Source organism: Charadrius vociferus, unplaced genomic scaffold (assembly GCF_000708025.1).
Source record: "Charadrius vociferus isolate BGI_N301 unplaced genomic scaffold, ASM70802v2 scaffold37, whole genome shotgun sequence".
Taxonomy (NCBI): Eukaryota; Metazoa; Chordata; class Aves; order Charadriiformes; family Charadriidae; genus Charadrius; species Charadrius vociferus.
The window spans coordinates 218,196-241,784 of record NW_009649457.1 but is presented as its reverse complement, the minus strand read 5'-3'; the positions used below and the strand labels follow the sequence as shown (position 1 = coordinate 241,784).

The 23,589-nt window shown below is 45.3% G+C and overlaps 1 protein-coding gene across 1 annotated transcript in view; it reads left to right on the top strand.

The window, feature by feature from the left end:
• LOC104290621 (phospholipid-transporting ATPase ID-like) overlaps nt 1–23,589 on the top strand; it is a 101,355-nt gene that overhangs the window by 35,540 nt on the left and 42,226 nt on the right. Inside the window, exons 2-3 of the mRNA XM_009889739.1 lie at nt 11,136–11,194; nt 21,882–21,995. Of these exons, the coding sequence (XP_009888041.1) occupies nt 11,136–11,194; nt 21,882–21,995 (173 nt within the window). The remainder of the gene's footprint in view (nt 1–11,135; nt 11,195–21,881; nt 21,996–23,589) is intronic.

Below are 23,589 nucleotides of genomic sequence, written 5' to 3'. Positions count from 1 at the left end.
TTTATCTCCAGTTCAAAACCAATGAATTCAAACTGGGGAAGTTCAGAGAAGGATAAGGGAAGCTGGGGTGATCAGGGAATGAGGAGCTTTCATAACAGGAAGCTAAAAGAGCATTTTTCCCTCCTCTTTTATTTTTAATTCTTTTGCGTTGCAGCCCAAAAGCTGAAAGGGCTATGATTTGCTCCTTGCAAACATTTCGCTGGAGTAAATGCCAGGGTTGAAGTGCTATTTTGATCCAACAGTTTATAAGCCTTTGTATTTGTAGAAGTCCTTAGGACCGCTCTGCCTGAGAGCAGGCGCAGCTCTTCTGCAGGGAACATCCCATGCACTCGTCTCGAAGGGACTGCTGCTCATGGAAAGACCAAATTTCCATTCCAGGAACAAAGCTGGATGACAGTTAATCTTATTGAAGAGCCATGTTCGTGATAAGACTTTCATGGGAGGGAATGGATTACCTCAGGCACCAGCTGCTGAAACTGGGATAAGTATTGCTCCCATGAGAACCAGTAGTATTTTGCAGTTTCTCCCCAGCAAGACACGGCTCTTTTCGCATGAGCTGAGCTGCAGGCAAAATTAGGAGAGTTTTTTTCAGGATAGGTAAAGTTTAACAAGACAGGTTACATGTTCTAAATTTCTTGGAGATAAGAATCAGGTTTTTGTACTTTTATGTTCAAGTTTATGTACAAGGAATCAGGAATGTAACCAAATCTCAGCTCCATAGCGCAGTAATATGTGGTGTATGTCACACATAGAAAAACACCTGCAGGAAACCAGCTCTTAGATGACTGAACCTTGGTGAAGCTCTTCAAGCCGAAGTGGGGAAGTGCATCTCTTAGATAAGCAGCAGTAGTGTTTCTGTGGAAAAGATGCCTGAGATCTTTTACACTGAGGTTCAACCTACAATGGACACCGATGAAACACAGAGGAATGAGGAGACTTTTGGTTCACAGAGTGTGTGGGAAGAAATAAGTATCGTGCCTTGGCAATGGCTGATAAATGTGGAACATTTCTGGTCACTGGCTTGATCCCATGGCAGCTTAACTCAGCAGTAGACCTTCGTACCTTGAAGACGAGGATGGTCAAGTACCATCTATGAAATGAACAGAAATAGGGAACAGGAACAGAGGACTCATCTACAGCAATAACCTTATCCCAGGGTATGTGCTTCCAGTCAACGGCAAGAACAGTCATTGCTGCAGCTTCATCTCCATAAGCCCAGCCTAAGGGCACTGTGAGAGGAAGAGGAAGGATATAAATTGAGCCAGGGCTTTTGGAAAGCTCCATTGGGTTTTCCTTCTTGCTGCTAGACACAGCCTGCTCTCCAGGGTAGCTGTTTTTTGAGCATCCAGGCTCCGGGCAGAGTTTGGCAGGGGTAGCGGCTCCCTATGGAGAAGGCAGCCCGAGACTGGCCTAACAGCCATAAATCTTGGCTTGCCTTCTGGGACTCCCATTCAGATGTGATAGGAAATGTCTTACCACAACAGACGTTGAGTATGAAAAATATATTTATTTTTACATAATTTCCCATGAGGGAAATAACTGTGAATTGAAAAACTTCTCAGAGTTTGTTTCAGAGCTGTATTTATTTTTATGATTTTTACATCACTTCCTATCACTGTGTATACTGTTATTAACAACATGTACAACTGTGTGAAGCTGTGGCATTACCACCATGTCTAGGAGACACCGTTTTCTAGTAAAGGAAATTATATGTGCCAGCCAGTCACTGTCAGGTTAGTTTTTAAAATAAAAATAAATTACTGTTTCAGCTGCTTTATTTGGCATGCTGATATTGGTCAAAATTTTGTAGGCTGCTATTACAAAAACCAGCATACAAGGTGATATAAAATTCTAAACCAAATTTGAAAAAAACCCAGTATTTTCAAAATTAAAGTTATCCAAAATGAAGAAGAGACAGAATTTCCACTGCTAATATATCTGGAAAACACCTGCTCTCATTCTAAAGTTGACTGGAAACAAACATGAAAAGAAGTAGATGCTTCTTGAGAAATCATCTGTTGTGAGGCATTTCTGAGACGTGGTGCGTCCCCACCCCGTGCCCAGAGCCAAGGCAGGTGAGTGAGACATTGCCGGGAGGAGGAAGAGAAGGAAAACCAGAACTGGTACTATTGCAGGAAACAAGGAAAGGGAGAGACGAGGCAGCTTCTGTCCCTTCCCGGAATAACCTAAAAGGAAATATTTTCTGTTTTAAGGTTATCTAGCACTTCTTTCAGGCCTGTGTCCCAAGAGTGCTGTTTGACCACATGTGTAGTACATGCTGGGCAAAGACAAGGCATCCTTCTGGAGACCTCTTTTCTTTTCTCTCTCCTTTTGTTGATAATATCAAATACTGCTTTTAGAAAAGGGCAGAATCTTTAACTTTATTCTTCTTTATTCTTTTATTCTTCTTTAAAGAATATTTAACTTTATCCTCACATTAAAAATTTGCCGGGCCTGAGGCAAAAATAATTCCAGTTCACCCTCAAGATTTTTGATTTCAGACCTTACATTTGCTGTATGAAAGTGGAGGTATGTCAGTAGATCCTCCTACGTGGGCACTCTGTTAGTGATGCCAGAACAAAATTCATTTTGTATTAACACCTGATCCAGGAACATATGAAACGTTTCACCTGGGTTGGCAAATTCCAGTTGCCGTGTAGCGTTTGTTTAGTGCTATCAGGAGGCTGAGCTCAGTACCAGGCACAACAGACAGAATCCACGAGCACAAAAGTCTATGTCTTGTCAAAGGAGAAGCCGCTGCCCGAGCGTTCCCACAGCACCCAAGGAGTCACACACACACCACGAGAGACTGTCACTGCTCGGACCAGGTCCCTTCACAGCAGGTGACCCCAGTGATTTTTGGTCTGGGGTCTTCCAACACCTTATTAGATTCTTTCTCTGTGTCCAGGCCAGCCGGCCGTTGACTGCTCTCACCTTGGTGATTTGCAGTCTCTGCTGATGGTTGTTGCCTCCTTATCTCCTGGTTTGTGCTTCTTGTGCACCTGCGCTCGCTGGCAGAGCATGGGGAACTGAAAAGTCCCAGACTTGGGAAAAACACTACCAAAACATCAGTGTGTTATCAATATTTTTCTTCTACTAAAGAACTAAACACAAGACTAGGAAAATTACTAAGATAATTAACTGTGCTGCAGCCTAAAGGCTTCAGCAAATCCAGCTACTTGTGCTAAGTAAAGCTAACAGCATAAATCACACCATATTCTAACCCTAAGTAGAATCACAGAATCATAGAATCATAGAATGGTTCGTGTTGGAAGGGACCATGAAGATCATGTAGTTCCAACCCCCCTGCCATGGGCAGGGACAGTTGCCACTAGACCAGGTTGCCCAAGGCCACATCCAGCCTGGCCTTGAACACCTCCAGGGATGGGACCTCAACAGCCTCTCTGGGCAACCTGTTCCAGTGCCTTACCACCCTCATAGTGAAAAACTTCTTCCTAATGTTTAATCTAAACCTGCCCTCTTCCAGCTTATAGCCATTCCCCTTCATCCTGTCACTACATGCCCTAGTAAAAAGTCCTTCCCCAGCTCTCCTGTAGCCCCCCTTGTAATTTATTCTAATTAAAACTTACTTATTTAAGATAAACAACTAATACCTCTCAACATTTCTTGCATTTCATTTCTTCAGGAGGAAGAAGGATTCTTGTTCTTTTGAGGCAAAAAGACATGATAAAGAAGATCTTTACTTAATAATGGAGGAACAGGCAAGAGGAAATAGGGCTAAACCCACTTATGGTGATTGTATCTGAATGGTCTCGCTGCAGGTTTTTTTTTAAAGTAAATCCTTCACCCTCAGTACAAGCTAGTCCATTTCAGAGATGAAAATGCATGTGATTGCCAGCATAAATCCTCTCCAGCCACAGCAGCCAGAGAGGCTCTGTAGAGGAAGAGGCATTTACACGTCGAAAATGCACAGTTCGGTAACATGGAGCCCTGGAGAGCCCCTCCTTTGAGTAAATAATAAAAAAAACCACATTTGTTTGCCAGGCAGCTGGGCATGTTCCTGCTCTGAGCAGGGCTTGGCTGTGACCTTCCCCTTCCCCGTTTCCATCCCACCAGGTTCTCACCGCTCCTCCTGCCCCCGCCGCGCTCGCTGCACCCTGCCAGGCTCTGGCTGGGGTTCAGAGCAGGGATGGGCTTCGGTTTTGTGCCGCAGAGCAGCTGGCATGCCGGCACCAGGCAGGTTACAGTGTTAGGTTGAGACTCAAGTGATGAGGGTTTGGCTTTTGTCTGTGCCCCAGACTGGCTGTGAAATGTAAATATTTAACTGGTGTGAGCCTCAGACCTGTTGTTTGGCTCTTCCTTTCACCCACCTATCCTCTGGTCCATATTAAATGTTGAGCTTGTTGGATAAAGATCCCTGGCTTTGGTTTTGGGTAGAGTTTCCTCGGTGCAGCTCTGAACTCGGCAAGACACTGCTGTATTATGAATGTGAAATTCTATGAGATCGCTGCTATAAAACCTAGACAGTCCTGTTCTTTTTGACCCAACGGTAGTGACTCTGCCCCGGTACAGTGACTGCAAATCGAGAAACTGGTTGCATGCTTCATTCATCTCGCATGATCGCAGAAAGGGGAAATTGTTGCTTTAAGGTGAAAGGAGATTTTGGCTAATAGCTTGTATAATAGACTCCTTAGGAACAGCAATTTTAGTTGCCTAATACAGTATACAATGACTTGCTCTCTCCCATGGAGTTGCTTTTCAGTGGACACTGTAATTATCTTTTAGGGGGGGGGAAGGACAGAGGTAGCAACGCACTGTGGCAGACTTCAGTTTCTTGTGCGCACAGGGGAATGGTCCAGCAAAGACCAGAAATAAGGGCTAGGGTTCCTCTGGCTGTGAACAGATGGGTGATGGCCTGGGTGCTGGATGCTGGGTGGCACTTGTGTGGTGATACCAAAGCTGGGTCACACAATGATGAAGAGGTGCCCAGAAGTAGACTCAAGAAAAGTAGGAGGGAGACAGGACACAGTGGAAGGAGGCACATCATCAGATTTGAAACAAAAAATGTGCTGCGGCTGGTGGAGGTCTTCTGAGACTGCTTATTGCCTTTAGCAGGGCAGACCTGAATTACAGCCTCAGGAAGGTCAGATATGTGCCCTTGGGACCAGAATAACTGCGTTACAGCTTTCACAACTTGGTATTGATAAGGTTAATAGCTTTGCTGAGAGCCACTCTGCAAGGGAAGCTGGGGAGAGGAGCTCAGCTCCTGGAGGCCATTCTTTGTAGCTGGTCCAGGGCAGCATTCATGCTCTTGAGGTCGCTTGTTTAAAGGGTGGAGTAGAGATCATTATTTTTACAGAGTTTATGTTGTCTCTGTTCTGTTGTTAGGCTTAGTTACGCCGACACTCCCCTAATTGGGCTGTGTTCGTTTCATGCATGAGGTATCAGGCCCTAGTTTGTGTATGACTTGGCAAAACCAGGCAGATCTTAACCTCCTGTTTCTTGGAGCCACAAGACCTAATACCTACAAAACTTTTCCAACAGGCGGCTGAAAGCAGTGCTCTTGGCACATGCTCCTTAGCATAAACCAGAAACAAATTTCCAGGCTGTCTGACCAGATCTTGAATCTAACCTTTTGCAGGACTTTTCCGTGCAGCAGTCCTAAATGGAGAAGGCTGGTAGGCTGGCCAGTTACATTTATAGCTGATTTTTGGCATGGGTTTAATTTTATTAAATACAGATGTTATTCTGTGGTTTAGCTCCTAAATCTGTCTGCCTGAGAAAACAGCCACTTTCCCAGTGACATGGTCTCAGTGGTTAGACCAAGAACTGGGCACTAAGCCATATTTATGTATACTGAGTTTCCACTGATGAATAATTTAAAATAGTTTTCAGTGGCAGTGAAATGATAACTTGGAGCACAAATCCTGTTCCTTCTTTCCAGTAATTTTTCACTGCAGTTTGCAGAAGCAGAAAGTTGGAGTTTCTTAGAGATATAAAAAAGTTTCAAGAAATCAAAAACTTCTCATCTGATAAGCCTTCAGGTTTCCCCTCCCTTTTTCTTCAACGCTTCTAGAATCAACAGGGCATGATAAGACATGTGTGCTTGGATCTACAACCAAAATACCCTGAGCTGTGGTTTCCAGTCGTAGCTGGGGTAATGCTTAACTTACCCTTTTTGTTTATTGTGGTCATCCAAGAGGCTTCAATTCTGTCCAGACAGTTCCAGAAACAAATAAGAGTTGTCTCGTCTATGACAGTTAAGAACCACTGGTTTAGGAGGCGCAGCAGTAGGACCTCACTCTCCTCCGTTGGTAAAAATAAAACCACTGAGGCACCATTGCCCTCTGCATGTGGTCAGCAGTGGTTCTCCTTTGGTGTCGCCTGAGGAGAGAAAGTTCTGTGTGCTGATGTTGTTGGATGAGGCACCCTTTGCAATTAGTTGTGGTTGTTCTTGCTTTAGCCAAAGGTATTGGCCGTTATCCAGTAAGGAAAATGAAAATCTTGCCACTAGAAATTAGCCTCATATTTTGGCCTTTGGGGACACTGACTCTGAGAGGGATGGATGGCTATGGCAGGCCAGAGACTTTCCATTCAGTTTTGAACCAGGTTCATATCTGGCCTACAGAAATGGGTTGTTCTAGAAAGCCTGCCCTTCGGTACCATGTGATCGGGCACAGGAGAACAATGCCTTGAGTGAGTTTCATTTGCTGTTTTATGTCCCACTACTTCATGTTCCTGTGCCACCCCTAAGTTGTTTGCAGCTATTTCTGTGTCTCATATAAAATCCATTCCTCTTGTAGACTGCATCTCTCACCGTGGTGAGAAGCCAGGCTCCTCTCCTCACTGGAGCAGGTGCACACGTGGTTGCTTTTCAGGAGCATTTGAGATCCTTGAATTCAAATGCATGTGTCAAGTGCCTCTCCCTGGCTGCACAGACCCTGGGGGTCAGGCTGAGAAGAGGGGACGGCTCCTCACTGCCCAGGGAGCCCTGGCAAGAGCAAAGGAGCTCGCAGCACCTCCAGCAGCTACCAGCAGCACTTGGCTTTCTGTTTCTGTGTGCATTCCCCTCAAGGGCTGTCCTCCCTACAAAAAAACAAAAGTCACTGAGAAATTTAGAGCTTCTTGGAAGCTGCTGTGTGACCATGAGGCTTTGCCGTATACTCTGTGTCTCATGTTCTGGCAAGGGAGTAGATACCCAAAGAGCTCCAGCCCAGATTAGCCGTTCTGGATGTCATTGTGCCTCTCTGTCCATCTTGCATTTCCACATAGCTCCTTCTGGCGAGGCAGCTGGTCAGACGTGCCGGCTGTGAGCAGCATGGCCAATGTTGTCCTCTGCTGTGAGCAGCATGGATGAGGCTGTCCCCTGTGAGTGCTCAGCTTTTCATTCTGGGGTCACCACAGGTCTTCGGCTTGCTTGCGCTGCTCCACGTAAGCCCACAGTGCGTGCAAACCACTCTGCCGCTGCCTGCTGGTTCTCCTTCTCAGGACCAGCACGCTTCTGTAGCCTGGTAAGGGTTTCAGGCTTTGTCATCTATTCCTATTTACGTTAAAGCCATTTATCTTTTCTGTGGCATTTATTCCAGGACTAGACTTGGAGGCCCTGGGGGGAGGACCAGAGCAGCACGGACTGTATGGGAGGAAATGTGCAAGTGTTGGGAAGTTCTGTTTTTAACAAATAGCTTTATCTTTCATCTGCTTTGATAATTCTGGTTGCCCTCGGGAAAATTCCTAAAGGGGCACGTAAGACAATAGTTGAAGCCCTGCAAGCCTGGACCTCTTGGGCTCTGCTTCTGTTTTCCTCTGGGACACCAGACAAGTTACTCTGATCTCTCTGTACATTGTTCTCCCCATTGTGAAAGATGACAAAAATGTGTCTGAGGAAAGCAGTGAAGGATTAAGCACTTTGAGGGTCTTGAATGAAGACTCTGTGGTTGGTCTGAATCACCCTGTTGGGGCAGCTGGGAGCTGGTTTGGAAATGTCTGACACAGCTAGATGTGCTTGAAGAGAGGCAAAAGCACATTTACCTGCTAGCAGAGCTTTACATTAGTAATTAGAGGGCTTGTTGAAAACAGTCCACAGACAGAAACCAAAAAAAATGGGGATCTGAGAAAGGGCTTAAAAATTAGGGATGCTGTGTTATTTACAGGGTTATTGGAGGGAAAGGAGGAAGGATAACAGTTCAGTGCACTGAATAGCTTAGACGCTTGCTAATGCAAGAGTGGATAAACAGGAAGAACTAGATGTCTTAACACATCATCTAATAGGTATAATAGACACGTGCTGGGATAACTCACAGGGCTGGAATATTAATAGAAAAGAATAAAGCTTGTTCTGGAAGGGTAACAGAGGTGGCAAGGGAAGAGATGTTTTCCTTGTATGTTCATGTGCCCTGAGATCTCGTGTGAGGAAGATGTACAAATCACAGATGTCCGAGTAATGCTACAAGGGTAAAGAACACAGGCACAGCAAACCACGAGGGGCAGTTTTTTGTGGAAAAAAATAAAATAAAATGCATTTTTCTGAGAGACATGGCATGATGGCACATGAGGAATTCTAACTATGCAGAGGCAGAGTTGGAGGGGAGCGTAGGGGTATACGACCTGTTCAGCTGGCACAGCACTTTGGTGCAGAGGTGGGTAATTTTTTGGAGCTAGAGAGGAGGTTGTTCCAGAACTGGTTCCCACCAACAGGGAGGAGCTGGCTGGTCCTGTGAAAGCAGAAGGGAGTGTAAAAGGGAATGATTACGAAATGACAGTATGATGCTTTGGAAAAAGTGACAATATTAACGTGTTTAAAATGGACTTCAAGAAGGAAATCTTCAGCAAATATGAAGAACTAGTAACTGAGATCTCACGGGAAGGAATTCTGGGGTGAAGGGAGAATTAAGCAGAGCTGTCGTTTTCTGACGTAATTGCTATTAAGGGCACAGCTATAAGGTATTGTTTTTCAAGGAAAGGCTCAGAGGAGTGAGTGAAATGGCAAAATCACAAGCTCCTCATTCACTTCAGGCAGAGGAAGGATGTCTCTAGAAGGTGCAAAGCAGTTTGATTTATCCAGCACAAACTGTGTGGCAAAGGCTCAAAGCAAGAAAATGCTATCAAGGACATAAAGGGCAATAAAAGTTGTTCTGTAAGAGTTGGGATCTCTGGGGTTCTGTAACCCTTCTAATAAGAGGGAGATCAAAGGCGGTTTATGTCTGCTGCTCAGTGAAAAAAAAGCCTAGCAAATAATGCTACGAAATCTGGGTTTGGGTTTGGTTTTTTTGTGTTTTTTTTTTTTTTTCTTGAGACATCTAACATAATAGTTGCCAGAAACGGAGGAGAAGGGGGAGGTTTTGGGCCAGAATAGAGAGGGAGTGGGTTGGCTAGGTAAGGTAGAGCATGGCCTGGAGCAATGCTGCCTTTGAGAGTTTCTGGTGCACAGACAGGCAAAGTTCAGAAGACTGGGAAAAGAACAAGCATAGCATCTGTCTTGAAACAAGGGAAAAGAAATTTGAGCGATTATAGATATATTGGCTTCACCACTTGTGTAAAGGTTGAAACAATCCAACAAACCACTTCAAAGTAACTAGGAGTGTCTGTGTGGGGAAGAGATGATTAACAGCCAGCAGCCCTGAAAATCTGCATCAAACCAAAATTAATTTTGTGTTAGTGGTAGCCAGAGGGTTAGTGAAAAAGCCTTAGGTAGCTGTCATGTATCTTGACTGTCACTGGTGGCATTTTTACAAGTAAACTGGAGATACATGCTTGAGATAGAGCGAGTGCCAGACTTTTCAGAAAAAAAACCACCATAAAATACACTGACAATAGTTATCAATGACTGATTACAAAACTTGAGAGATTCATCAGGGGTGTATCCTGAGTCTGGTATTCAATATTTTCTTCTACATCTTGGCTGGCAGAATAAAGAACACAGTAAATCTGCGAATGGCACCACACTGGCAGGAGCTACAAGCACACTGAATGATAGGATTAGAATTGATTAGTTGGAGAAATAGACTGAAAAAAATTGGATGTAGTTCAGGAAGGACAAATGAAAGATTTGCATTGCCTGATGAGGCCTCAGCTCTGCCAGAAAGGAGCTGCCAAAACGGATCATATTCTGGAACACCATCAGTTGCATGCTGGTGGTACATAAGGATATTATTTTAAATTACTCCTCGGTGAATTCTCATGTCAAATATGCATTGTCTACAAGATAGGTGAAGTGTCCCTTGTGCTCCAGTCAGCTTTTGTAAGACTTCAGCTGCAAGCTGTGGCCCATCTTGGCCACTACGCCTCCAGAATGAGGTGAACTAGCTGGGAAGTCCACTGGAGAGCAGCAAGAGTGATGCTGCTTCTGACAGACTGACTCATAAGAAGTGGCTGAAGAAACTGGAGTTGCTTACCCTTGGGAAGAGAAGACTACAGTAAGGCATAACATCCTTCAATACATAATGAACTTGTCTGTGCTCTGCATCCTTCGCAAGTAGAACAAGGAACTGAGGGGAGCAGAAGAGCACTGTTGACTACCCCATAATTTGTTTAAATTGAAGTAAGGAGTTTTATGTCAGATAATGGGGAAAAATCTCCCCCAGGGGAAGGACACTGCAGTCCTGGAATAGGCAATCTGAAGAACAGCCATCACTGGAGCTTTCTAGGACATTTATTGGGAGCGCGACCCTGTCTTGATGTAGAGGGTAGATATAATGACTTTCTGAAATCTGTTCCAGTAGTTTTTGATTTCATGATAGCTATGGTGGTGATGTCCCGTCTATGGGATCGTGCTAGGAGATGTACTTGTAATGGAGGAAGATCACTAACAGGATACCGCTGGCAACAGCCCCAGAGACTTCAGGGGGAAGAGATGGAGCAGGGCAGGAATAGAGCACCACTAGTTGAGTGATAATTCTTGTCCAGGAGAAAGTGAACAAGCTGTAAAACCACTGCTGGCATTGCAGTGCAGAGGAGACTTGGAGTACGGGCTATGTGCTATGGTGCCAGTCCACAGTGCTGCTCCATCAGTGTCACCAGCCTCTTCAGTTCCCTGACATGGGGCGGTTACACAGAGCACAGATTCCTGGTGACATTGCCTTTCGGCAGCTCTGCTTGCTTTTTCTGATGCTTCATTCATGACTGCATTGAGTCTGTTTACCTTCAAGCATGTCTGATGTGTTTCCTCTTCTTTACAGAGGAAGAGAGACAACTTCAAGCAAACAACCGGGATTTTAATCTGCAGTTTGAATATGCTGTAAGTAACTGGCATATGTTGTTTCATACAGATGTTATCACAGATGTAGCTGCGTCTGCTTCATGTCTCGAGTGTTGTTTCAAGGGGTTGACATGACTACATGCTGGCTATGACTCTGCAAACAAGGCAGACACGTGCCAGATGAACCATCAGCGATGGTTCATTGCTGAGTCAGCCAAAGGGAGCTCTGGCTTTGGACTCAACCCTGCGAATGGGCAGTCGAAGGGGATCTAATGCTGGAAGAGTGTAATGCAGTGACTTTACACACTTCCAGAAAATTATTTGTGAGTCAAAGAATTTGCAGGATCAGGATCCAAGGCCTTTCAATAAGGGAACCTGGGGGGACTTATCTGTTGGAAATGTGTCTCCATTTAAAGTAAGACATGAAAGGAAATGTGTCAGTTCCTCAGCTCTTGCAGTGAAATCCTCTCTGGCAGGAAGGTTTTCAATCTGGCCTTTGTGGCTTCCTGCCAGCTTTATTTTCAGCTCCTTAACTTAGGTTCACATCATGCCATGAAATCTGTGACTCCAAGGAGCACCATGACTTGGGCTGGCTGTGACCCAGGTCTGCCAGGCTACGGAGCCAGGCAGCCCCTTGGGCAACTTGATTTCCAAAGTTTGTGGACCATTTGCTCACGCTGTGTGCAGAGAAGGGCTAGCTCAGTCGCGTGACCTGTATTGCCTGGTTGCAGGGTTGTCTCCTTGAGGCAATCCTGAAGCTCCATTCTTTCAAAGCATTTGCAGCTGCCAACTGGTAATGAAATGAATTTTGTGAATTTTTGTCCTCTGAATTCCAGTGGTAAAATTTTCATCCTTCAGTTTTACTCAGGAGCTCCTTTGAATCATGTTTTGGTTTAGGAACATCACAAGTATCTTCTTGGTAAGAACTGGAAAAACTCAGTATTTCAGAACATTGTAGTTTCTTGTGAGATAAAAAGTCTGACTTGCCAACAGCTTTGACTAAAGATCTTAATGTAGCTGATCTGTGAGCAGTGTGAAATGGATGGTTTTCAGTGGTCACCTGTCATCCATGAACTAACCAACACAGGTTAGAGACTTCCTAGGTGCAGAACTGCTGCACGTCCTGAATATGAAACGCATTGTAGTTAATGTATGTAAAGGACTATGCAGCACAAATGCCTCATCAAGCCTGGTGATTTGAGACTGGGAAAGTGCATTTCACTTGCACAGAACCTGCCCATAGAGTACTGGGGTAGGTACTGCCACTACGTATGGGTTTCTGATCTTTCACTGAATGATTCCAGCTCTGGAACCCCCAACATAGGAAAGACGTGGACCTGTTGGAGTGGGTCCAGAGGAGGGCCACAAAGATGATCCGAGGGCTAGAGCACCTCTCCTGTGGGGACAGGCTGAAAGAGTTGGGGCTGTTCAGCCTGGAGAAGAGAAGTCTCCAGGGAGATCTTATTGCGGCCTTCCAGTACCTAAAGGGGCCTACAGGAGAGCTGGGGAAGGATTTTTTACTAGGTCATGTAGTGATAGGATGAGGGGGAATGGCTTTAAACTGGAAGAAGGTAGATTTAGATTAGATATTAGGAAGAAATTTTTCATTTTGAGGGCAGTAAGGCACTGGCACAGGTTGCCCAGAGAAGTTGTGGAAGCTCCATCCCTGGAGGTGTTCAAGGCCAGGCTGGATGGGTCTTTGAGCAACCTGGTCTGGTGGGAGGTGTCTATGCCCATGGCTGCGGGGTTGGAACTCCCTGATCTTCAAGGTCCGGTCCAACCTAAACCATTCTCTGATTCTATGATTGCAATGTAGACTATGTGCAGTAGTGGGGCAGGAAAGCAGGAGGGAGATGTACAATGATATCAGGGTACAGAGAACAAGCAACAATTCTGGTTATGAGCTTATTTCTGTGAAAAGCCATTCATAAGGTTGACTTTGCATGTCACTGCTTCCCAGCTGATTGCTTACATGCCCAAAGATTTGCAAATAAACAAAATTAAGGAGAGGACTGTGAGACCTCTGGAGGGTTTCCGTAAGAGTCTGTTGATTAGGTATGAAAGTGGAGGCAGCCAAAAAGTCAGCTCAATATAATCTGCTAAAACTTGGCAGTGAGTTTCAGTAATCCTACCCCTCATTTTAGTCAGCTGTGGCTCACGATTTCTGTAGTCCAGTGTAGACTGAGGCTTAGGAAATCTAGAAGACAGTCCAGAAAGAGCCAAGCCTTGAAGTGGTGAGTGGGTGGTGAGGCACTAAAAGACTTAAAGTGGTGAGGTGCAGGGCTGCACATCATTCCTGGGCTGCTTATTTTCAGTAAATCCTGGCAAAAGTTCAATCTATTAAGCCCTCATTACCATGGTGTATGAAAAGGAGTAACCTTGCTCATAAATTACTCCAGATCCCATGCTATAAATTGCTGGGTGCATCTGGAGATGCCCAAAGGGGAGATAGTCTCCTTGTACCCTCCCATCAACATATGCACAGCGCTCCTGAAAGTTACCTCTTCCAGCCCTGTAGTCCACTGCAAGTGTCAAATCTGGGCCCCTTCCTCACGTTCTGAATGCAGTGGGGTTGCACTGCTAAGCACAAGGATGTGGTCCAGGGGGACCAAGACTTTCCGAATGCAGGAGCCAGCCTTGGGCACAGCAGCTATTAGATTCAGCTGTCTCTCAGCATGCTGACATTTTCTAGACAGAGTGATTTCTGTCTCCTGGAGCCACAGTCCTCCCTCAAGATGACTTTCCACCCTCATATATTTAATTTGACCTGTGTACAAACAAATGATGAAAGTATTGGACTTCACTCTGGTCCTCAGCTCTTTGGGGCACAAGAATCGACATTCATGGACATGTGGTGATTTGAGTCTTCTTTATAGAGCCAGGAGGAGAAGAGCCATCCTCTACCTCTCAGTCCCACAACAAGAACCATTAGTCCTTGTCCTCCTGCATAGGAGTCTTGTCTTCTCTCGAGGCATAAAGAAGGCTGTGCCAATTCCTGCCAGATAAACGGGACACTGGGCAGAAACTGGAACAGCACCCGGCAATATAGCAAAGCTTAGAAAGTATTTTAGACAGTGAAAGCTGCAGGAGCGAGGTTTACTTCACTTGGTAACTTAAGGCCATGTTAGCCATAAAACCTATAGAACAGGTTCTTGTAACAAAGCTAGGTGAGGCAGTAAATGTTTCTTTAGGGTGAGGCAGCAAGGTGAAAAAGGCCAGCGAGGAAAAGAAAGGGAAATGCAAACAGAGGCATTGTGTATTGCTTTACTGCTGCAGCCAGGCTGTGTGTGGCAGCTGGTGTGAAGATTCGACCCTTTCACTAAAAAGAGAGTTTCTATTGTGTAGGCATAGATCAAAGGTACAGAGATGCTTTGTCCTTGTTTAGTTTCAGTGAGAACAGGGAAGTGGGAACCTACAGTTGGAGGTGGGCGTGTTGTCCTTGAGTAGTTGGTCATTATTGTCCCTTCCCGGTGCAAAGTCTACAGGATGTCTGTGAAGGGAGGAGAGAGTTGCTGAGAAAAAACTGAAAACTCTATTGTGTGTGCAGCCCTGACATCAGCTCTGGCAGCTGCTGAAAGCTGGCCCTCCTGGTATGAAGCAAGGCTCATGAACACACTCAAACCAGCTTTGCAGGAACCTGGTGCTGCACTGTGGAAAGCGGTGTCTGCCGATGCATGCAAGGGCATGTCCAGATCCATCACACCTGGACTTGCAGGAGACTGTGGAGAGCAAATTCACTCCCAGAGCTCACCAGAAGATACGCGAGAGGCCAAGCTGTAGTGTGTCCCTGCCACACTGCTCCAGCCATGGAGTGTCTTTAGCTGAGCACCACCAGGCAGGATGGTTGGGCGGTGGGGGAGGCTGGACCGATAGGGGAGGATGAAGATATGAGGAGAAGAGCTGCACATAGTGGAAATCCCCTTAACACAGAGGCTCCACGGTGAGGCAGAGGGACAGTTTCAGAGGAAGAACTTAATGCGCCCCATGGGCATATGAAATATGTCCTGCAGTGGCCTGGAAGATTGGAGTGGTCTCCTTCATCTGCATGAAGAGAGGCAGTACAGACTGGGAGGGAGACAAGGAAAGTGCCTCTTATCTGAAGAAGCGTCCTCTGATGATTTTTGCTGTGATTAAATAATAGGAAGTGCCTGTGGTTAAGGGCAGCAGCTTCAAGCAGTGGCTGTGGCAGTGCTTTGGTATGTCAGGATTTATTTGGACCTAGTGTGAAGACTGAAGCTGAAACTAGAGTGCTCAGACTGGTGCAGCCCCAGACATCCTTGGCCTTATCCTGTACAGCAAGAATAGAGTAGCTTAGAAAAATAATTAAAAAAAACCACCTTTAAAACAAAGTGCTGTGCAGTTAACTGGAAGGGCTGAGTGTGAAGGTATGTACTACCCACCAGCTCACAAAATTAGTTAGGAATGACTCAGAAACCAAGCGTGATTGAGTGGCATGTAAAGGCACTTAATGCAGCACAAAAATGGACTCAATATAGGTCTGTAAAAATGAAAAGTCAAGTCCTAATCCTGTGTTTATTCACACCACAGACAGGAAGATCCTTCCTGACTTCAGTAAGAGGTTTGCCTGTGTAAAGACTGAAATAAAGTGAAAAGCAGGGTGCCAGATGTGGTCCAGCAAGATTTAAGGGCTTTAATCAAGGTTCTTATCTAAGGCAATTCCATCTGTCTGCACTGTCCCCAGTCGGTCTGCACTGTCCCCAGCACAGCTGCAGAGCGGACAGCCCTGTGTGGGTCCACTGCAATGGGCTCTTTGTCTATCAACACTCTGGAGAAGAAAATCTCTTCTGAAGACTTTTAAAGTTTGCTCTGATCCCAATTCCCTTTTGTTTCTTCGCTTTCACATTGGAATTTAGCACAGCTGCCCTGGGACGTCACAAAGGGCTGCGAAAACAACTTTGAAATTGGCTTTCAGACAATAGGAGAGGAAATGCAGGGCCCATGAGTCAATGACAAATTTCATCTTGGATCAGGATCTAGGGTCAAACCAGCATCCTTTCTGCAGGACCGGCAACAAGGAGGATGCTTGGACTCTGCTTTCATTCTCCCTGGTCATCTGATGAATTCTGTGGTGAAACAGGAGGCATGTATATAACTTCCTATGGCCAATACACATTGCCCTGGGCTGGATCTCATCTCGGTTCTTATCTCTTTGAAATTTAATCAGAGAGCAAGGAGCCCTGGTAGTGGGCTCAGACTCTGCCCCACCTCTTCCACTTGCACGCTTCGATCTGAAAAGTTTGCCTGGTGGGTTATCCTCAAGGGCCTGGTCAGTGTGGTCAGGATGGTGGCAACGGCTGCCCTCTCTTCCCATCTCAACCTGCAAACGTTCCCCAGTGTTCATCACACTCAAGGCTGAAAGGAGTGTTGTCTGATCATGTGAAAAGTGATCTGAGTAACCCCTGAAGGAATAGCTACAGCAGCAACCTGCACTGCTCCTTCTGCGTTTAGGAAGGTGTTAGCTGGATCCATCTGAAGACCAGCTGAGGCACTGTCAGGTAGCAGCCAAAGCACGGCTGCCCTATGAGAGGGGACAAGCTGGGAGCTGAGGGTGACCCCAGTGCAGGCAATGCCCTCACTGACCAGAATGCAGTCCTGCAGCATATGTTCACGGGGCACAGGGCAGGATGCTAGTAACGAGGCCCATCCCAGACAAGGTGAAGTGATGAACCAGGTCCAGTGTCCGTCTAGGGAGCCCAGTCAGGAGCAGCGGGAGACAGGGCTGAAGACAAGACTTGCATCATAGTTCCAAGATCCATCCAGGAGACAGGGATGGATATGTCCATCTGGGAAGCTAGGACAAATATTAGGCTAGAGACTGATACTCCTATAATGTAGCTCAGGCAAGGACTGAAGGCCCAGGGCTGGGCTTAGGTGGAGCTCCTGAGCCCCGGACAGGGGTCGTGGATGGAAGCTCCAGGTGAGGTCAAGGCCATTAAGGCATATTAGGGCCCTGACAGGCACAGAAAGGCTGAGCTGTGCCAGACGTGAGCTGCAGTGAAGTCCATAGACTCTCTTTGGACTGAGTCCTCTGCTCTTCATCTTATCTTAAACCTCATGGAGACAAAGTCCCTACCATACTGACTGGGAGTCTGGTTGTATGAGACCCTAGTGAACAGACTACAGTGGTTTGGAGTTTGCCTCCTCTGTACTACCCGGCAGTGCTCTGCCCTCCCCTTCACTTCTCCTCCCTGCTGGGCAGCAGCTTTAGGTACTGAGCTGAGCGGAAGGAGAAGGCAATGTAGTCAAAGGAGATGACTGAGAGACAAGTCCTTTAGACCTCATGCATTGGCCTGTCTGTGAGCGATAGCGCGATGTCGTCAAGCCACGCCACCTCCTTCTGCCTCCATGTCCTCCTCTGTACCACCATGATGAGGACACTCACCACAGTAATGTTACACGGATTAACAGCTCTGTAACGGGGTGGCTCCAGGCACAAGGAACAGAATAGGAAAACACAGCCAGTGACCACATTTTCCTAGAGATTTTCCTGGAATACCCAACATGTGATGGGATCCTGGAACTCGCTTTTTTATTGCTGCCAGCAGGAGGTCAAGGAGTTACATATGTAAGAAATTCCCAAAACTGTTAAAAAGAAAAAAAGAAGATAAAAGGAAAAAAAAGGAAGAGGACTGTGGGTTGGAGACAGATCCTTTTATTCCTCGTGTCTGACTGGCCAGTCTTTTACTTTTGGGAGTCAGGATGAGATCTTTACAGGGACCAGACAAACCCCATCAGCATCCTGTTGGCCTATCTCAATCTTCTGTTGAGTTTGGCTGCTGCCCACTGTCACGAATAAGGCAGTGAACTTGGTAGGCTTAAAAGTGGCTATTCTCTATTACCTATGAAAACAAAGCTTTTGTGGCACTGCTTGCCCTGTTACACAAGTTTATTAAATATGTCCTTGAGCACATTCACAGCCCTGTGGTGACATTGCTGCATATGGCAGCTCCGTGCTTTCAGATTGCACTGCTGCAGTTAAACAAAGTGCCATTGAATTGCTCTTCTGCCACCTCCTTGTGAGGATTTATCAAAGCACCTGGGAAAGCCATTGCTGCTGTTTCTCAGCTGCTTCATTGGTCTGTACCTTGTTCGACACAGGTACCAGTGAAATTTCCAGGTGTCATAGCACAACACCTTCCTGCAGGATGACGAGGGTTTTGCTGAGATTTGCTTTGAGCCAGGTTGTCCAGCTGCTCGAAAGAAATATGTCACTGAGCCAGGGGTATAAGTTCAGATGGCCAATGCCTTGCCATACCCTGCCTTTTCCATGTGTCACCCTTTAGCCCCTGTAATCTGGCCACAAAAGCAGCAGTGTTTCTTATTTCCAGTGACTTTTATGGTGAGGAGATTATCTGTTTGCTCAACGAACAAAGGTAGGAGCCATCTGCTGAGCATTTGCCCGCGGTCAGACGTCACAGGCGGGCTTCTGAAAACACCCCCAAAGTAACAGCTCATCCGCCAGATCTGGACTTGTGTAACTGTGGCGCGATGAGCACTATTCTTAGGGACAGCATTTTGGTGGAGTCACACCTCCAGGAGGTGTGAATCTAGCCCCTGAAAAGAGCAGATGAGAATAATCCATCACCCACAGACAACGTTGCTCTCGTGTCAAGCTTCGCATCTGGAGAGCTTGAGGCTGACGGTGGGTAACCACGCTCGAGCCTATTCATGTAGGACACAGGCGCATGCAGGGGCTGCCCACAGTCAACCAGAAGTCTAGGGCAGACCTGGGAATGAGTGTAAAGCTCCCAGTTCCTGGCTTTGTGCTTGTCCTATAAAGCTGCTTTTCTTAGGTGCTTGATGTTTACAAATCTATAGGAGAACCAAAAGCTCCTGTAAGGCCTCTGAATACCTAATTGCTGCTTCAAAGACATTTCTTCTTCATCACTTTTCCCATATGGGAGTCTCCCTCACTGAAGGCAGAGCATGGGGGAAGTAAGGAGGATGACGCGTTAGAGGCATGGCTTTATAAAATGATGGCTGTTTAACACTCTGCGGTGCTGCAGGTTCCTGTAGTACCCCTCTCATCCCAGAGTCAGGTTCTGGTACAGCTCTAAAGGAGTGACAGGCTGTGATGGTGTTAAGGAACACGGAATAGTATCAAATCACAAGCAGAGGCCAACTGAGATTTCTCTGTAGTCAATCGAGAGCCCAAGCTGTCAAAGCGTGCAGCCCTGGAGTACTGCACAGAGCTTTGGCTGTTCCCTTTACGTGGGAATGCAGAGCTTTGAATTGGAAAAGCTGAAGTTTTCCCTAGTTTCTTTTTATCATTTAATATTGGAATTCCCTTAGCCGCTGAAGGCCATGAACAAGTTACTTGTCGAATGAGAAATCTTCATAGTGATTAGGGGGAATTCTTTTTTCTGGTGCTTAGTTTTAATTATAGATTCTAGAACAATGAGAAGATCCACTATGATACTCCCTTGTCCTTACCCTGAGGTCTCTAGTGTCCCTGTGTCCCAAAAGATGGTGTGTGTCAAACAATGTAACGATCCTGAAATACTGTGGAGAAAATATTGGATGTCTAGATTCCCGCAGTTAAGCATTTGGAAGCTGTTATGCCTGGGGTTTTTACCATGCCTAATGGCAATAGGAAACGAAATGAATAGCTCTGGTTCATTCAGTGGTTTTCCTGACGTAATTAATGGACAGAAATAGAAGGCAGGAATTGAAATAAACCACTCCCATTCTTTTCTTATCCCCCTCTGAGATTTTTGCAGGCCATGTCCTATAAACTTTATGTGAGTGTTTGCTGAGTAGTTTTTCCCATGTTGTGTGTGACCCTCCGAAATCTGTTGACGCACACAGGTCAGGTCCCCTTACATTTTCCTGCAGCCACTGTCTTTTTTTTTTTTTTTTTTTTTAAAGTAAGTGGCCATGATATTTTTCTTTAGATTAGTGGGCAGGGAGCATCTTTAGATCCAGGTTTTATTAAAAAGACTGCCAGACTCTGTGTCTGGTGGACACAGACTTGTCAAGCAAGCAATTTAATTCTCTGTATGTTGGGATTGATGAGGATGTTGCTGTTCCATTGCTTCTGTTTTAGCAGTGTCTGTGGAGCCTGTGTGCAGCACATATCCTATGGTGAGGAATTTTGAAATAAACTAAATTTAACGATGTGTCATGATGTTTAGATCACAGGCAGAGTTAACCACACCCAGAGATGGCTACATGGTGCCAGGAGACAAGCAATAATGTTTATATGATGATCACTGATAAACATCTTTTCTTGCTGGAGTGGAATCAATGGGAGGATTTGGCATTTCCATCTCTGCTCTTTTAGAGGCTTATTCATTGGCTTGTACAAAGGATAGAACATGAAGTTAATGCTGAAGAATGTTGCTGTGCTTTGTGTCCGGACGTAGCCAGAAATCCAGTAACTGCCTAAAATGGAATAGCTTCCCCCATACACACCTTATGGTACTGATCTTAAATAATTGGTTTAATAGTGGAAACATGAAGATCTGTGTCAGCTTAGAAGTTGAGATCCTGGCTTAATGCATGGATTGGAAGTGGCCTGTGATTCATAATTAGTAGCTCCTGTGCTCCCACCAGCTTAGCAATATCTGAATGCTATTACAATGCTACAATCGCTATTTTCACTTCCATTGAACCAGTAAACCTATTACTGAATGAAGGTGCACTGTGTAATATCTGCCTCCTTGTGCTGTCTCACCTTAGTCTCACCTTGTGTTTCCTGGGAGGGGGTTAATAGGCATCTTCTGGAGAACTTCTACGGGGGAAATTTTAGACGTGCTGGGAACAGATGGCATACATGCTTCCAGAACTAAACCTGGATGAGTGCTTGATAAATTTAATATAAAAATAAAGTCTAGCACACCTCAATACTGAAGGGACAGCCCTAGCTGGTGGGCTCAGTATGATGGATTGAGCCCATCTATTGGGTGGCAAGAATCAGACCAGACAGCTCTGCTCTTCATGGAAGAAAATACCCAGTTCTGTAATCTTGAGCTTGGGTCTTTGGTTTGAAGAAGACAGACGGGTAGCAGATACTGGTTGTGGCTGGAGGGGCCATGTGGAATTAGAAAAGGAAACTGGAAATAGGGAACAAAGCTGCAACTCACTTACTGAAATGGTCAGTTCTTGTATTAGTGGCTGTTTGCACAAGACCGCACGCACATGATCTTTGTGGAATAGAAACAAGCCACTGCTCCAAGTTGCTGAGTCGAGAGGCTGCTGAATCAGGTGAAAATAATAATAATGTCATGTTCAGCTCATGGGAGGACCTATAACTCCTGTGTGGTTGTCCAGCCAAACAGTGCTTCAAAGTCTCAGACAAATTACAGTTAATTGACTTAACATGCATTTTCTATCACTGCTTTGTAGATGCTACCAGTTGTGTCTTGGGGACAGTTTTTAATTCTATTTGTGCATCATGTAAGCAGAGACACTAATAAAGGGAAGATATGTCTCTGTTTGTGAGCGACTACATGTACCTGCATCAACCTGCAGTTGTACTGGGATAAACTGGGCATCATGTTTTCACCAATTCCGAGAGGAATTCTGTCTGTTTATCCAGGCTTAGCATGACTATGTCGGGGAAAAGGAAATGTTGTTGAGCTGGTGTTGGAAACAATGCTATTGCTAAATATAAGCAAGTAAAAACACCGTTGAAATGGGTTGTGCTGTAATTTTGTTTCCTGTTTCACCAATCCTATTTTTTTCCCTTTTTTCCCCCCTACAGAACAATTCAATTAAAACATCGAAATACAACTTCTTCACTTTCCTGCCTCTCAACCTGTTTGAACAGTTCCAGCGAATAGCCAATGCTTACTTTCTTTTCTTGCTGATTTTGCAGGTATGAATGCACTGTGCTGGTTCTAGCAGATTGTGTTGTCTGTTATCAAAGCCACTCTATGTACTAATAGTTGTAATAAAGTGCAAGCTATAGTGTCTTAGTAAAGTCTTAAAGTAGATAGAAGGTATGGGAAAAAAAAAAAAAGCAGCAATTTCCTCTCTTACCTTTGGATATGAGGGTTTGAACTAAATGAAGAAAGAATGTAATAAAGTCTTCAACAAATTGTGTACATTTTTCATGCCATGTCCTACTACCCCTTTGTATCTACATCTGAGTGCTACGGGCTGTCATTGGATTTGCGTTACTTATTTCCCCTGTAGTACAAAAGGAAGTTGTCTCTTATCCATAGATTTAAAGGCGAATGCCATTGGCAGCCTCAAAGGAAACAGCAAGAAGAAGAACAAATTTGTAACCTGTACTGTTTCCCTGGGAAGGAAGGAATTAACATCAGGAAGGCTCAAGCTTGGAGCTAGTTTGCATAAAGCTGAATATTGGTGCTCCCTGCTCAACAGGGTGAGGAAGGTGTCTAAGATGGAGCTTGTCAGAGACTGGCAATGCTATTGAACCCCGTGGCTCCTAATGGCATTGAGTTGCACTTTGCCCATTGCTGTTGTCAATGTTACTCTGTCTGAACGCTGAATGCGCCAGAGGAATTGCTATCAGGATTTCTGCCCCTTTGCACTTCGCTAGAATATGGATAAACGCAGTGTACTCTGTTGCTGTTGAGTCATACTGGAATACACGTTACCAATAAAAGGGTATAATTTTGATTATGTTTCAAGTATGCTATTTTAAATTTGACCGTTTCAGTGCACACAAGTTTGCAAAATTACCTTTTCAAATGCTGTTTTTCAATTTCAGCTCAAAAAAGCATAGGCAAAATTTTGTTAAGCCTGTGGCAAACTACATATAATCTTCTTTGCTTATTTACAGGGAACAAATTTGAGAAATTTCAGCCCACATATACTTTTCAAGAAACTAGTGAAAGTGCCTTTTTAGCTAAGCTGACAGCACCGTTCCTGTGTTGTTGTACTGCACTCTAGCTGTTTGTCTATCAAATTCATACTATTTCAAACTATTTGCCTTAAATTATACCGCTGTGTTTTTTGCTGAGCCATCTACGAGTGACTGTATAAAAGCATACAGCTTTTTCTGATGCCTACATCAAGGTAGGCTAAAGAGGGCAGCTACAAGGCTTGCACATTTATGTATCCCCCTCCGCTTAATTTTACCCCTCTTCTGCCCGCTCACTCCATCCCGGCAGCACTGGGAGTATCTCTTCCAGCATCAGTAGTGGATGTGATGGATAGGTGGTGGGGACTCTGCCTCCCCACTCCTTTAGCACTGCCCAGTAGGACACGTATATTCCCAGTTAGGTGATCAGGTAGCAGCCTGTGTCTCTGCAGCCTCCACAGCTGAGCGAGGCTGTGCTTGCCTCTAAACATTATTCCTCCTGGCTGGATTTGGTGGTGCCTGTAGGATCGGGGTTGTGATGGTGTAGCAGAAGGAGCAATACCAAAGAGCAGCTCTCCACCCTTTAGCAGCTGCTTTAGTGGCATAAATGTCAACTTCACAGTGCACATGGAGTTGACAC